The sequence below is a fragment of the Oryctolagus cuniculus genome, chromosome 7, assembly GCF_051225735.1.
Source record: "Oryctolagus cuniculus isolate XC-2025 breed Fujian yellow rabbit chromosome 7, ASM5122573v1, whole genome shotgun sequence".
Lineage (NCBI taxonomy): Eukaryota > Metazoa > Chordata > Mammalia > Lagomorpha > Leporidae > Oryctolagus > Oryctolagus cuniculus.
This window is the reverse complement of record NC_142873.1, coordinates 154,428,735-154,443,708: the sequence shown is the minus strand read 5'-3', so window position 1 is coordinate 154,443,708 and position 14,974 is coordinate 154,428,735. Positions and strand designations below refer to the sequence as shown.

The following is a 14,974-nucleotide window of genomic DNA, read 5'->3' as shown; positions in this document are numbered from 1 at the left end:
GCTGTGTGCTGGGCTCTGCTCTGCACTCTGGGACTGGGATGCAGAGGCACCGACAGGCAGAGCTTCCGGCCTCTGCCAGGCACAGAGCGGAGACTGAGGCCCCTGTGGTGGAGGAGCTGGGGGTGGGGGCAGAGCTGCCCTGGCATTGAACTTGCTCTCACCCAACCAAGGAGGGAGGGCAGGAGGGGGTGATGGCTTTGAGAGAGAAGGGCATTGTGTTGTGCACCCCCCCACCATTGCCCCCTTCTTAGCTTCCTGGTAATCGGGAGGTAAAGGTGTGGTCAGGCAGGGCCAGCTGTGGGACTGTAGCCAGCAGCTGCCTGTGACGAGAGCCTGGTGTTAGGGTGTCAACAGAGCCAGTTACTCAGTGACTGCACAGTCAACAGGTAGGCTGGTCAAGGTGAACTGCATGTCCCCTCACCTATTCCTATTTTAGTTATTGATGTGTTTTTCATTTTATTTGGAAGTCAAAGAGGCATAAACAGATCTCCCATCTGCTGGTTCACTTTCCAGATGCCCACAACAGCCAGCCAGGGCTGAGCCAGACTGAAGCCAGGACACAGGAACCCAATCCAGATCTCCCATGTGGGTGGCAGGGACCCAAGGACTTGAGCCATCACCTGCTTTCTCCCGAGGTGTGCCATAGCAGGAAGTTAAATGGCTGGTGGAGCCAGGACTTGAACCCAAGACTCTGATAAGGGATGACCCAAACACCTGCACCTGCTCCTATGTTAAATTGACTCGGCCAGGCCTCCTGGGCAGAGGGTGGCTCAGGGTCCCAGATTTGAACAAGTCACCAAGGGGCAACCATGATTTGGAGAGGTAGCATCGTCTGGGGTGTGGGGTGAGGGTAACTGTCCTATTCCCCTTGCCCTCATCTTCCAAAGGTGGCATCAGGTGCAAACCCTCTGCTTTGCACCCAAATCATCGCCCTGATGATTGGGAGCTCAAGAAGCTTCCAGTAGGGGAAGAGCTGCACCGTCTAGCATCTGGGCTTGGCCTCTGCTGTGTGGTGTTGGGTGACTGAGTGCACCTCTCTGATCCCCTGTTTGTTATCTGACAAACGGTGATGCTGTCCCTGGCTACAAGGTGTGGGAGGGTGAAAGGAGCTGCAGAGGCAGGGCTCCTGGCATGCAGCTGGCACCCAAAACCCACGTGTGCTTTTGCCACGAGCCCTGTGCCCATGCTCCTGCCCTCTGTCTGGGTGAGACAGAGCCACTGCCCCTTGGACGCTGTGGTCTGAGTGCAGTTTGCTGAGCCTGGAGGCCCCGGCACAAAGATCGAGTCCGAGTTGCTGCCAGGTGCTGAGGCCACCACCATTGTCCTACCTGTGGGCCTCCTTCCTCCCGCTGAGCAAGGTGGGCCCTGCAGGCAGGGCCTGGTGTGCAGGGTGCAGGCTTGGGGTGGGCCAGACCAGGGTGGGAATCCTGGCCCTGCCTTCCGTGGCAGTGACCTTGGACAAGCAGCCTCACTTCTCTCAAAGCCATTTCCTTAAAATGGGTTAGTTCTGCCCAACTTCTTGGGTTTCTGCAGATACCCAGGGTGGTCCTGGGAGGACTGAGGGTCATGGCAGGCAGGGTCAGGGGTCACCCTGCTCAGCTTTGCCTGTGTGTGTTCCCTGTTCCCTGCCTTTGCAAATGCCTTCCTTGCCGGCTCTGAGAATCCAGAGCCCTGAGCTAGAGGCCTGCCTCGAACCCCTCACTGTCCTGCTCTGTGCACCTGCTTCCCCTCCCCCACCAGGCCACAGGAGTCTGTGGAGTCTGAGCAGGACCGCCTCCCTCCAATGCTCTGCCGCGTGGGGGAAGCCCCTGCTCCCCTCCCTCCTGGCAGCTCTGCCCTGCAAGTAATGGGCAGTTCTGGTTGGTTTGTCAAGGACATTCTTAATGACCAAGGTAAAACTAGGGCCAGGGTGGGGGAAGGGAGGGTTTTGATTGGTGGAGCACACACCTTCTAGGTGCTCAGAGCTGGAAGTGCACGGCTCTGCCAGAGGAGGCCAGCCTGGTCCCAGCAGAGAGCGCTGACAGGTAAAGGGGTCCTGGTGCGGGGGGCGATGTGGATCATGAACTTGGATGATGCTGCAGCAGGCAGCACTGGAGGTCAGGGGCAGGAGTCGGCTCCTCACCTTGACCCTGGAGGGATCTCCTTCTGGGCCTGGGGTTTCCTGCCTCTGTGGCCAAGGGGGCGTGGGCATGGGGACTCAGAGTTGTCCACAGGGACCCGCAGTGTTGGTGGCTCACTGCGCTAAGAGAGCTCAAACCATGGAAGCAGCCAAGTGACGTCCCTGGGGTGTGGGGGACGTGAGGGGCTCACAGAACAGGGCGGGGGCTCTGATCAAGGAACACAGGGGAGTGGAGGAGACGTCGTGAAACACTCGCCTCCCCCCACACCTGGCACACGCATGCACAGCCCCTCGGGGCAGCCCTCGGTGCCGAGGACTCACCCGGGCCGGCGTCTCCTCCTGACCCCGCACACGCACCACACACGTGGGGAAAACACCATCTTCCCCTCTACCTGGGGCAGAGCTGGGGCAGAGCCAGGAGGCAGGGAGCAGGCTCTGGTGCGGCTCACCGCGGGGGACTCTGTCAGTCTGTCTGTGTGTGTGTCTGTCGGCCCCACCAGGGTCCCCATGGAGGAGCTGGTGGGGCTGCGAGAGGGCTCCCCCGAGAACCCGGTGGCCCTGCGGGAGCTGTGGGGCCCATGTCCCCGACTCCGCCGCGGCATCCGAGGTGAGAGCTGGGGCCCCTCCACTCCCCAGAGAAGACCCTCAGGTGCCTTCCCTGGCCAGGGCTGCCCAGGGGCCCCCCTCCTGCTTTCCACTCCCTGGGGACCTCACAGCCCAGAGTCTCAGGGTGGCAGGGACGGAAGGGCTCTGTCTGCCTGTCCCTCTGTCTGGGTCACGTGTGGCTGGTGAGTACCCTTCGGCCATTTCAGGATCCAGTGCACCACCCTTGCCCCTCACCCACTTGAGTGTGGGAGGGGTCCCGGGGTCAGCACCAGGCGAGCTGGAGCCACACAAGTGGCTGGGGAGCTGTGGACTCGGCACCGTTCTTGGAGTCCCAGCCCACATTGATCATTTTGGGACTTGACTCTCTAACCCTTCGCCAAGGGACAGAGATGGCAGGGACCCCAGAAAGATGCCAAGTCCAGCCTGGGGGCCGGGGGCCTTGCTGGTTCCGCTGTCCAAGTACAACGCAGAGAGCTGGCAGGACCCTGCTGCCCTGCTTGGGAAGCTGTACTGCAGGCGCCCCCCACCTCCCCGGCCCCCGTGGTCACTCTCCCAGGAGTCTCCCTGGAGGGGCAGAAATGGGGAAGGCAGACAGGTGCCACCCCCTGCACCAGCCACGGCTCCTGTTCTGTGTGTGGCGTTCAGGGTCATGCTGGACTCCACCACCTGCACCTGGCCCCCACCTCTCCCCACCAGCGCCCTCCCTGCTTTGGGCTCATGCAGGCCTCCAGGGAATGCACTGGTCCAGCCCCCTACCTACCTGGGCTGTGACCCGATGCCCCTGCCCAGGTGGCCTGGAGTGGCTGAAGCAGAAGCTGTTCCGCGTGGGCGAGGACTGGTACTTCCTGATGACCCTGGGGGTGCTCATGGCCCTCATCAGCTATGCCATGGATCTGGTCGTTGACAGTGTGGTCCGAGGTAACCCCTGGCAGGCACCCATCCCTGCTTAGGAACAGCGGCTCCAGTGGGCTCTCAGCGTTGCTGCATGGGCCTCCGTGTAGAGTGGGGTGGTCGGAGGGCTCTGGACGGGGAGCAGGGTGAGTCTGGTCCTGGCTCAGCTCCTGCCTCGCTGTGCGACCCTGAGCGGGCTCCTGACCCTCTCTGAGCCTGAGTCTCCTCTCCCGCACATTCGGAGCGAGCCCTCCATGACCCCAGAGTCCTGGCTGCTCTGGGCTCTGTGCCCCTCTTTGTGCCACTCCCACCCCTTCTGCACCTGCTGCCCTCAGCTCAGTTACCCTGGGGGAAGGGGCTTGTGAGACCATCAGGCGTAGCGTGTCCCTCCATACCCTTCAGCACCCTCTCCACCCTGAGGCCTTCCTGGAGGAGGGGGCAGTGGCAGGGAGAGTCTGGGCCACTTTCTCTATCCTCCGATCATGAAGAACCCTAGCAGGTGCTCCACACCCTGTCTCACTTCCTCCTCAGGGATCTCTTTTAGCCCTCGGTGACCTTGTCACCAGCTCCTTTGACAGTCAGGGAAGGTGTTGCCCAAGGTCGTTGGACCAGGAAGCAGCTAGGAATCGGACCCCGGGCCCCTCTCCTGCCTCCACCTGGGGGTCTGCCCCATGCTGGGTAGCCCTTAGCCCCCATTCCTGCTCAGTAAGTGGGGACCTCAGTGTGTGGCCCCGAGGGCAGCTCCCTGATGCCTGGCCATCTCCAGCGCACAAGTGGCTGTACCGGGAGATTGGGGACAGCCACCTGCTCCGGTACCTCTCCTGGACCGTGTACCCTGTGGCCCTGGTCTCCTTCTCCTCCGGTTTCTCCCAGAGCATCACACCCTTCTCGGGAGGTGAGTCCAGCATCGCCACGCCGTTTGGGTAACAGTCGTCCCTGGTCAAACCTTCTCATGTCCATGGGCTGCCTGCTGCCCCCCACTTCACAGCCAGAGAAGTAGGCCCAGAACAGGCGTGTTGGGTGCCCAGAGTCACTTAGGGAGAGGTCCAATGCTGAGTCCTGGGTCACTGTTGGCTCCGCCTCCTGTGGGCTGTGATCAGAGGACTGGGGACAGGTTCCCTTGGGGCTGGAGACAAAGCCCAGGGCCAGGGATGGTGTGATGGTAGGTGCACAGTCCCCCCCAACCTCTCAACTTTCCCCCAGCTCCAGGCCGAAATAGGGGACCCAGGGAGGGGCCCAGAGGGGGCTGTCAGTGTGTCCTGAGTCCCCTGTCTTTCCTTATGGTGGGCCAGGCCCCGCTGGAGGGACATGGATAGCTCATATCCTCATCTCGGCTTTTTTTTTTTTTTAATTTATTTATTTGAAAAGCAGAGCCATGAAAGCGGGAAGAGGGTGCAGAGAGAGAGAGAGGGAGAGCGAGAGAGTTGGAGCTGGGCTAGGCCAAAACCAGGAGCCTAGAACTCCACCCAGGTCTCCTCCACTCTCTTCCCAGGCACATTTGCAGGACTGGGTTGGAAACACAGCGGCCAGAACTCCATCCAGTACTCCAGTATGATATGCCAGTGTCATAGGCAACAGCTTAGCCAGCTATGCCAACCAGCCCCTAAAGAGTCCTTCTTCTTCTCTTTCTCCTCCCCGTCCCTCTCCCCCTTCCCACCCCCCCGCCTCCTCCTCCTCCTTCTTCTTTTAAGACTTATTTATTTGAGAAGCAGAGTCCCAGAGGCAGAGAGAGAGGGAAACAGAGAGAGATCTTGCATCGAATGGTTCATTCCCCAAATGGCTACAACAACCAGGGCTGGGCCAGGCAGAAGCAGGGAGCTGAATCAGAAGTGGGACAGCTGAAACTTGAACCTGCTGGTACTAGGGGATCAGGCACTGCAGGTGGCGTTGAACCCACAGAACCACAAAGCCAGGCTCTTCCTTAAGAGTTCTAATCTAGTGGTGCCCGGCTTGTCTCCCTGCCCACCACCGCCAAGGTTCTGGAGTCCCAGAGGTGAAGACCATCTTGTCGGGGGTGGTCTTGGAAGACTACCTGGACATCAAGAACTTCGGGGCCAAGGTGGTTGGCAGCTCCTGCACCCTGGCCTCGGGCAGCACCCTCTTCCTGGGCAAAGTGGTACGGACCGGAGCGGCGGCAGCGCCCACCCCCACCGCCTCCCACCCCCGCCTCCCTATGGCTGGGGCAGAGGGGCTCAGCCAATCCCTGCCTTGGGGGGCTCAGTGTTGGGGAAGAGGAGGTCCCAGCCCCAGAGGGGGACAAAGGCCATCTCAGGCCACCTTGGCATCTGGGGAGATGGGAGAGATGGGGGAGCTGGGTCTGGGGGAGGCTCCCTCTGCTGCCCTCAGACTGGGCTCAGGGGTGGATGAGGAGGTAGGGAGAGGGAACCGAGGAGGAAAGACGGGGCGGGCCGCCTCTGTGCCCCCTGCTCTGTGCCCACACCTTGCCCGGCCACAGGGCCCCTTCGTGCACCTGAGCGTGATGATTGCTGCCTACCTGGGGCGCGTGCGCACCAAGACCATCGGGGAGGCGGAGGTAACGGCAGGGGGGAGGAGAGGGCAGCGCCTGCAGGGGTGGTGGGAGGCAGGGCCCGGCTCTGAGCCCTGCACCTCCACTCCCCCAGAACAAAGGCAAGCAAAATGAGATGCTGGTGGCAGGGGCGGCGGTGGGCGTGGCCACGGTCTTTGCAGCCCCCTTCAGCGGTGAGACCCTCCCTCCCACCTTTCTCTGCATCCTGGACCCCCACGTGCCCTGCCTTCTATGGCTTGGCTGCCGCCCAGGAGGGACCTGAGGAGGCATCAGGCTGCGTCCAGATCTCTCTGCTGTCCAGTGCGGGAACCACCACCCCAGGGCGGGGCCTCAAGTGCTAGGGGGTCACATTAGACAGACGTGTGCAGAAATCCGTTCTCCAGTGTGGCCCAGCCACGGGGCCTGGCTGCCGGAGCTGTAAGACTGGGCCACTCCATCCCCACCCTGTGTGTGAGGAGGGCACAGTTCTAGGGTGCGACAGCGCCCTGCTAGGGGAGTCCACCCTACTCACCCTGGGCTCAGGACCCAAGGGAAGGGGTGTCCCTGCCGGTCCAGGCTGTAGAACAGAACAGGAGGGGCCTCAGAGCCCTGAACCATGGAATGGGAAGGCTGGGGTCCCCTGAGCCCAGTGCTGCCCCCAGGCGTCCTGTTCTGCATCGAGGTCATGTCTTCCCACTTCTCCGTCTGGGATTACTGGAGGGGCTTCTTCGCTGCCACCTGCGGGGCCTTCATGTTCCGGCTCCTGGCCGTCTTCAACAGCGAGCAGGGTGAGCCATGTGGGTGCCTGGGTGGGGGACTTTCTCCTCCCTCCGTCGCCTCACCCTCCCCCCTCAACCCATCCCTTCCTGCCTGCCCCCTCCTGCCCAGAGACCATCACCTCCCTCTACAAGACTAGCTTCCCGGTGGACGTCCCCTTCGACCTGCCGGAGATCTTCTTCTTCGTGTTGCTGGGGTGAGCAGGTGCCTCGGGCCCCCTGAGAGCCCCTGGGCTGGGGAGGGGTGTGGCCTCACTCCTCTCGTCCCCAGGGCCATCTGCGGCGTGGCCAGCTGCGCCTACCTCTTCTGTCAGCGCACCTTCCTGGCCTTCACCAAAACCAACAAACTCATCTCCAAACTGATGGCCACCAGGTGGGCCTGGCAGGGCTGGGCCCCTCGCAGACCCCCAGCCTCATGGAGAGAAAGCCCAGCCAACATGAGCCCCTGTCCCCTCGCTGAGCCCCAGCCCCTGCTTAGCCTCACCCCGTGGGAGCTGCGTTCCCTCATCTACACCACCTGCTCCCTGGCTGTGCCTCCAGCCCCTTCCTTTTTTTTTTTTTGTTTTGTTTTTGAAAGGCTGAGTGGACAGTGAGAGAGAGAGAAAGAGAGAAAGGTCTTCCTTTTGCGGTTGGTTCACCCTCCAATGGCCGCCGCAGCCAGCGAGCTGTGGCCGGCACACCGCACGGATCCGATGGCAGGAGCCAGGTGCCTCTCCTGGTCTCTCATGGGGTGCAGGGCCCAAGCACTTGGGCCATCCTCCACTGCCTTCCCGGGCCATAGCAGAGAGCTGGCCTGGAAGAGGGGCAACCAGGACAGAATCTGGTGCCCCAACTGGGACTAGAACCCGGTGTGCCGGCGCCGCAAGGCGGAGGATTAGCCTGATGAGCCATGGCCCCGGCCAGCCCCTTCCTTTAACCCCTCCTCTCACTGGTGTCCCACCCCCAATTGTCCCCTGCTCCACAACCTTGATGCCCTGACCTGGCATTGGCCAGCCCTCCTTCTGTCCCAGCTAGCAGCCCAGCCCCGCACTGGCCTGGCCAACTCAGGCCTTCCCACCAGCCTGCTGCTGTCCCTAACTCTCATCAGCCCTGACAATGGCAGACTGTCCCTAGCGTCCTCCCTGGAGGTCCCCGAGACACGCCCCCTCCCATCCTGCCTCCCCCCTTGTGGGCCTGGGCATCAGCACCCAGGGTGGTGGGGTCTGCCCTTGTCTGGCTCGGCCCCTGTCTCCCCTCCATGCAGTGGGGAAGTGGAGTCAGCCCTGGATCTCCTTCCCCATCCCAACAGCAAGCCTCTGTACGCGGCTCTGGTGGCCACGGTTCTGGCCTCCATCACCTACCCCCCCGGAGTGGGCCGCTTCATGGCTTCTCGGGTGAGCTGAGCCTCGGGGGCGATGGGAGTGGGGACCCCAGGTTGCCCCTTAGTGACCTCTGATGGTGTCTGCACCCATGAGCAGGGAGACGCCCGCCTGGGCGGCATTTTAGGGGGGGAAGGCAGTGTGGGAGGTCACAGCCCTTTCCCAGGGCCCCAGCTGGGGGTGCTGAGTGGGACTGGACGTGGCCCCCGGAGGGGCTGGGTAGCAGGGGCCGGGGGTCTGGTCAGGCCCTGGCGCAGACTCCGCCCCCAGCTGTCCATGAGGGAGCATCTGGACACGCTGTTTGACAACCACTCGTGGGCGCTGCTGACCCGCAACTCGTCCCCACCGTGGCCTGCGGAGCCCGACCCCCAGCACCTGTGGTGGGAATGGTACCACCCCCGCTTCACCATCTTCGGGACCCTCGCCTTCTTCCTGGTTATGAAGGTGGGCACCCAGGGCCTCCGGGGGAACACAGCTGAGACCCGCTGGGGTCGTTTGGGGGTTGCAGCATGGAGTCGGCCCTTCCACCTACACTCCCTGACTGCCTCTTTCCCTTGCCTCAGTCTTCTCATCTTTAAAGTGGGGCAGCTACTGTGTCTACCCCAAAGGGAAGGCTAAGGAGTAGGACAGCATTGGCTCGATGCCAGGCCACAGCGAGCACTTTACCAGGGGAGGGTCCTGGCCCTTCCGTGCAGCCCCGACCCCAGATGCCGGTGCTGGGTCGTGCCTGGCCGCCCTCCTGCCCACTGCCCAGTCTCCTCTTGCCTGTGCCTTGCCGGCTGCCTCTCACTTCTGCTCCTCCCCTCTTCACAGTTCTGGATGCTGATTCTGGCCACCACCATCCCCATGCCCGCTGGCTACTTCTTGCCCATCTTCATCATTGGTGAGTCTGGGGTGCTGAGAGTTGGGGAGATTCAACATCTCTAGTGCAGATCCAGGGACCTGGGTCACCTGCTACCTCCCAGGATGGGACCGCGATGGTTCCAGGATGGAGGTCGTGGGGGTCCAGTCCGCACGCTGCCCCCTCCTCACTCTAAGTCTGTGTCCAGGAGCTGCCATTGGGCGCCTCTTGGGGGAGGCCCTCTCTGTCGCCTTCCCTGAGGGCATCGTGGCTGGAGGTGTCATCAACCCCATCATGCCCGGCGGCTACGCCCTGGCAGGTGAGTGGTCAGCTCCCGGCTGGGCGGGCTGCACAGAGAATCGGCTGGCAGTGCTGCCGGGGTCTCTGAGCCGCCCGTCTGTTCCCTAAGCCCCATCACCCTACAGCTCTTGTCTGGTCCCGATTCCCTATCCCCTAGCTTCTCTCTCCCCTCTCAGCCAGCTCGGGAGAGAGGACACTTCCAGCCTGCACAGTTCCCCCCCTCTAGCCCAGGACCGTGGCCGTGCCAGCCTTGTCCTCCACGGGACAGCGGGCCCTGGTCTCATGCTTTCTGCCCTGCCTGTCCCCCAGGGGCTGCGGCCTTCTCAGGCGCGGTGACCCACTCCATCTCCACGGCGCTGCTGGCCTTCGAGCTGACCGGACAGATCGTGCACGCCCTGCCGGTGCTCATGGCTGTGCTGGTGGCCAACGCCATCGCCCAGAGCTGCCAGCCTTCCTTATATGAAGGCACCATCATTGTGAAGAAACTGCCCTACTTGCCATGGATTCGGGGCCGCGTCATTGGGTGAGTGGATCCGCCCGAGGCTAGTGGGGGTGGATAGTGGGGTGCACCCCCATTGGACTAGTCCCCAGCCCTACAGCCGACCTTGGATAGGTGCATCCCCACAGCCAGCCTTAGATAAGGGGCACTGGGAAGTCTGATGCCGCTGCCCTCTGGTCTCCACTCTCCACAGCACCCCACTTGCCCCATGAAGAAGCTGGGGCTCAGAGAGTGCCTGGGTCTCGCTCCAGGCCCCACGGGGAGTGAGCAACAGACATGACAGCCCCCTGGCCTCTCCCAGTCCTGGTCTGCTGTCCTCCCTGGGATGTTAGGAGCCAGAGATGGAGCCGGAAGGGAAACCGGCTGTGAGGTCCTCACTGGACCAGATCCAGCCGGAGCCGCTGTCGGCCCAAAGAGGAGAGCTAAGAGGCTCCGCGAGGCCCCGGGTCCGAGGCCCAGCTGGCAAGCTGCCACCTTGCTGCAAACCTCAGCTTCCCCACCTGTAAATTGGGCTGGTGACTCAGTGGCTTTGAAACTTTCAATCCCCCCCCCCTGCCTCCCATCTAACTTTGCTGCAAATGAGATTCCCCAGGGAGACCACAGTGCAGCTTGTCCCGGGCAGGGGCTGGGACTCAGATCTGGGCCGCGCTGGCCTCAGGGTCCTTTCCACCGTGGGGCTCCTGGAACCGCTCATCCAGGAACCTCTTTGCCCACCCTTGAGGACCACGGGGCCTGGCCAGCTCACCTCCCCGGGTACCCTGCTTCGTCCTGGACCTGGGACCCAGGGCCTGATGGGAGCTCCTCTGCCCCCAGCTCCCACCGCGTGATCGTGGAGCACTTCATGCGCCGTGCCATCAGCACGCTGGCCAGGGACGCGGCCCTGGAGCAGGTGGTCAAGGTGCTGACCTCCACGGACGAGACCGAGTACCCCCTGGTGGAGAGCACAGGTGCCCGGCCCGGGGGGAGGACGGTGGCCGGGGCTAGGGCTTCCCCCTGCCTTCTTCCCAGAGTCCAGAGGGTCAGGCCCAGGAAGGACAAGCAGAGGGCTCGGTCTGCACCTGTGTCCAGGCCTGGACGTCGACGCTGTGTGAGCCTGGGCGAGTGCCTTCCCCTCCCCCTCTCCCAGCCTCAGCTCCCGCATCTGCAACAAGGAAACAGGCCCTCCGGGCCTCGGCGTGGGCGACACGTCCACCTGGCGGGGACAGTGCTTGTGGCCTCTGACCCAGGCCGGGGCTTCTGCTGGTGGGGACGCCACTAGGAACTTCCAGAAGCTTCCTCTTGAGATCTCCCTCATCCTGCACAGCAGTGGGGGGTCACCCTGATGCCCACCCCTGAGAGCAGAGCCACCTGGGAGCTGCAGAACTCAGGGCACCACTGCTCCTCCGTGGTTCCCTCACCTGCACACAGGGATCCGTCCAGAGGGTCCCCGAAACCCCAGGCAGGCCCCCCGCCCACCTGTACGTCGTGCTTCAGAGCTCTGCACCTCGAAAGTTGCGGCCCGTGCGCGAGCTGCCAGGACTTCGCCTCCCGGGACAAAGGAGGAGCTGTCCTCGGCTCAGCTCTCTGCGGAGTCACAGGAAGCACCGAGCTCCCGAGCAGCTCAGGCCTGGGCTGTGGGTCCACTGCCCACCCAAGGACAGCTTTCCTTACTATATCTATTACTTACTCATGTATTTATTAAGGTTTACTTATTTGAAAGAATTACAAGGTGTGGGAGAGAAAGAGAGAGAGGGAGAGAGAGAGATCTTCCATTTGATGGTTTACTCCCAAATGGCTCTAACGACCCGGTTGGGCCAGGCTGATGCCAGGAGCCAGGAACTCCATCTGGGTCTCCCGTGTGAGTGACAGGGGCCCAAGTACCTGGACCATCTTGCACTGCTCTCTCAGGCCCATTAGCAGGGAGCTGGACCAGAGTGGAGCAGCCGGGACTCAACCGGCCCTCCTAAGGGGTGCTGGGAAGGCTCAGCTTAACCCTTTGCACACAGTGCTGGCCCCAGCTTTGTTTTAAAAGGGCAGACACATGAGGCCAGCGTTGTGGCATTGCAAGTGAAGCCACATCCCATAAGAGACCCTACTTCGAGTCCTGGCTGTACCACTTCTGATACGGCTCCCTGCTAATGGCCTGGGAGGGCAGTGGAAGATGACCCAAGTGCTCAGGTCCCTGCACCCACGTGGGAGACACAGAAGAAGCTCCTGGCTGCCAACTTCCGCCTGGCCCAGCCCTGGCCATTGCAGCTACTTGGGGGAGTGAACCAGAAGATAAAAAATATCACTCTCCCTCTCTAATTATGCCTCAGAAATATAAAAATAAATCTTTAAAAAAATGAAAGGGATGGGCACATTTATCTGTCTTGTATGTAGCTGGCGCCTCCCACCCAAACACTGGTGACCTCCCTGTCTGCCGGGGAGAAAGGGCTGCGTCTGGCCTGATCGTGTGCCCGCTTCCCCGTCTCCATCCTTGCCCAGTGACGGTCAGTAACTACTGCACACTGTCGTACTGTAGTAGGTCTTAAGAGTCGCTTAGGATGCTTTAAAGTATATGGAGGGTGTGCGCAGGTTCTGTCCAAACCCCGCGTCATTTTACGTAGGGGGCTGGAGCGTCTGGGGGTTTGGAACTGGAGGTGGTCCTGGACGGACCCTCTCAGACACTCAGGACAGACGCCGTGCTGACAACCCCAGTGCTGCACACGGGAGGGCGCTAGGCCGCAGTGTCTCCTGGGTTCCTTCCAGAACTGGGCTGAGCCAGTGCTGACAGCCAGATGTCCCCAGGCAGGCGGCCCTGCAGAACGGAGAGTCCCCACGGGAGCAGACTGCCCCTTGGCCCCGCCTACCACACCTCCACATTGGATGCTCAGTGACCTTGGGCATGACAATCAGCAGCGCTGTGCCCCTGAGGCTCAGTTTGCTGTCCTGTCCAGTGGGTGAGAGTTGTTCCAATGGACCCATAGGAGAGACAGGGCAACCCCAGCACGTGGGTTCTTGGCACATAGTAGGTGCTGCGTAGATGGAGTTATTCTGCATAATGCGCCTCTCCACCCCTCCCTGTGCACCTGCTAGAGTCGCAGCTCCTGGTGGGCATCGTGCAGAGGGCCCAGTTGGTGCAAGCCCTCCAGGCCGAGGCACCTGCCAGGGCTTCAGGACAGCAGGTGGGTATGTGTGAGGGTGGGCAGCAGAGAGGTGAGGGGAGAGGCAGTCTGGAAGGGGCTGCCCGGGGACAGGGGGCTGGTGCAGGTACCCATCTCCCTGTCCCCATCCCCAGCGCTGTCTCCAGGACATCCTGGCTGGGGGCTGCCCCACGGAGCCAGTGACCCTGACGCTGTCCCCTGAGACCTCGCTGCACCAGGTAATGGGGAGAAGTCAGGAAGTGGAGGATTATGGGGTCAGCCAGGACCCTGGGGCAGAGAGCAAGGGCCGGCAGGGAACGAGGGCTCCAGCCTCCCCCGCTACACTGTGTTGCTCCATCCCCCTGGCCTGCTTCCTCATGGGCAGACTGTGCACAGCAGTGCCCGCCCTGTGCCCCGACCCCCAGGGTGGCTGGGGTGACCCAGAGACACTACTAGAGGGGTAGAAGCGGCACAGAAGCTCTTGGGGTTTTGGGGTAGACATTGGGTACAAGTGTTGCATCACCACACATGGGAGTCCCTTTCCCATCCACTTCAATCTCCCTGTGTGATCGCAGGCACGTTACCGACCCTGTGAGGACAGAGCCCGGCTCTCAGGTGGGCCAGGGGCAGAAACAGGCCAGGCAACCTGGTGTGGGCACACACTCTCTGCTGAGGTCCTTCCACCCAGGCTTGCACAGCCCATGTGCGGACTCTGGGGCCCCCTGGTGGTCATAGTGAACATTGCCCGCAGGTCCCTGGTTCCTGGCAGAGATTTAGGGGTGCAGCCAGAGGGGTGGCTGGGCGCCCCGACCCTCCAGTGTTTCCTGACACCCCCTTGCAGGCACACAACCTGTTTGAGCTGTTGAATCTTCGATCGCTCTATGTGACGTCCAAGGGCAGAGCTGTGGGCTACGTGTCCTGGGTGGAGGTACCGGGGGAGCGGGGGGGGGGGGGGTGACTCAGGGAAATCTCTTCCTTTTTTTCATTCTTATTTATTTATTTTTAAGCCGGAGTGAAAAAGGAAGAGGGTCGGGGTGGGGAGAGCTTCCATTCACTGGATGCTCCCCAGCATGGCTACAAAACCCAGAGCGGGGCCGGGTGAAGCTGGAGCCAGGAAGTCCACCTGGGGCTCCCATAGGGGTGGGCAGGTACTCAGGACTTGGGTGATCACCTGCGGCTCCCCAGGCGCATCAGCAGGGAGCTGATATGACGCAGAGTTGCTGGGGCTCCAACCAGCTCTGTGATATGGGACACAGCACGTGCCCCCTGAGGATACTGAGGGACTCCCTTTCCTGGCCGGGGGGCACAGCAGCCTGAGTGCCCCGACCTGGTCTTGTGGCCAGCAGCCTCGCTGCCACTCCCTGGTGCCAGTGATCCCATCTGAGCAATGGGGAGGCACCGCTCTAGCCGTCACCAAAGAATCCAGCCCTGGGGAAGTCAAACGACGGTGGAGCCCCCGCTCTCGCCTGCCCTGCAGCCTCCCTCCCCACCCCCTGTGCTCTGTTCTAGCTGGAGAAAGCAATCTCTGCCCTGACGAACCCACCGGCTGCCAAGTGAGCTGCCCGCACGAGGAGGCGGGACACCCCCTGCCCTGGCGACTGTGGCGTCCAGGAGCCGGCGTCCCTTCTCCAGTCCCGACCTCCCCACCGCTCCATCCTAGCTCACCTGCTCGGCGTGGCAGCAGCCCTAACCCAGCCCCGACAGGAGCCCCACTTTTGCCCCGTGCCGTCTTGGGGGACACCAGCTCCTGCCTTGAAGCACGGAGCTCAGAGTGCGAGGGAGGGGGAGAGCAGACCAGGGCGGCGCCCAGGGAGCAGGCGCTCAGCTCATGGCTGCGGAGGCTGGCGGGCGCTGTCGGCAGGGGCAGGCCTGGAGGCCCTCGGGGATGGGCTGAGGTTCCCGAGAGAAATAAAGCTGAGCCCTCCCGGAGCCGCAGCTCCTCCCTCACTTGAGCTCCAAGGGGCGTCCTCCATG

The 14,974-nt window shown here is 62.3% G+C and overlaps 1 protein-coding gene across 1 annotated transcript; it reads left to right on the top strand.

The window, feature by feature from the left end:
• Positions 1-1,912: 1,912 nt before the first annotated feature.
• LOC100343764 (chloride channel protein ClC-Ka) lies at positions 1,913-14,929 on the top strand. The gene is made up of 20 exons (XM_008249750.5): positions 1,913-2,024; positions 2,620-2,726; positions 3,515-3,643; positions 4,383-4,511; positions 5,593-5,732; positions 6,072-6,149; positions 6,238-6,316; positions 6,785-6,910; positions 7,011-7,095; positions 7,170-7,271; positions 8,187-8,271; positions 8,527-8,700; positions 9,070-9,139; positions 9,306-9,416; positions 9,707-9,920; positions 10,710-10,843; positions 12,954-13,042; positions 13,156-13,239; positions 13,842-13,928; positions 14,510-14,929. The coding sequence occupies exons 2-20, from the start codon at positions 2,627-2,629 to the stop codon at positions 14,555-14,557; spliced, it is 2,064 nt and encodes a 687-aa protein (XP_008247972.4). The 5' UTR covers positions 1,913-2,024; positions 2,620-2,626; the 3' UTR covers positions 14,558-14,929.
• The last annotated feature ends 45 nt before the right edge of the window (positions 14,930-14,974 follow it).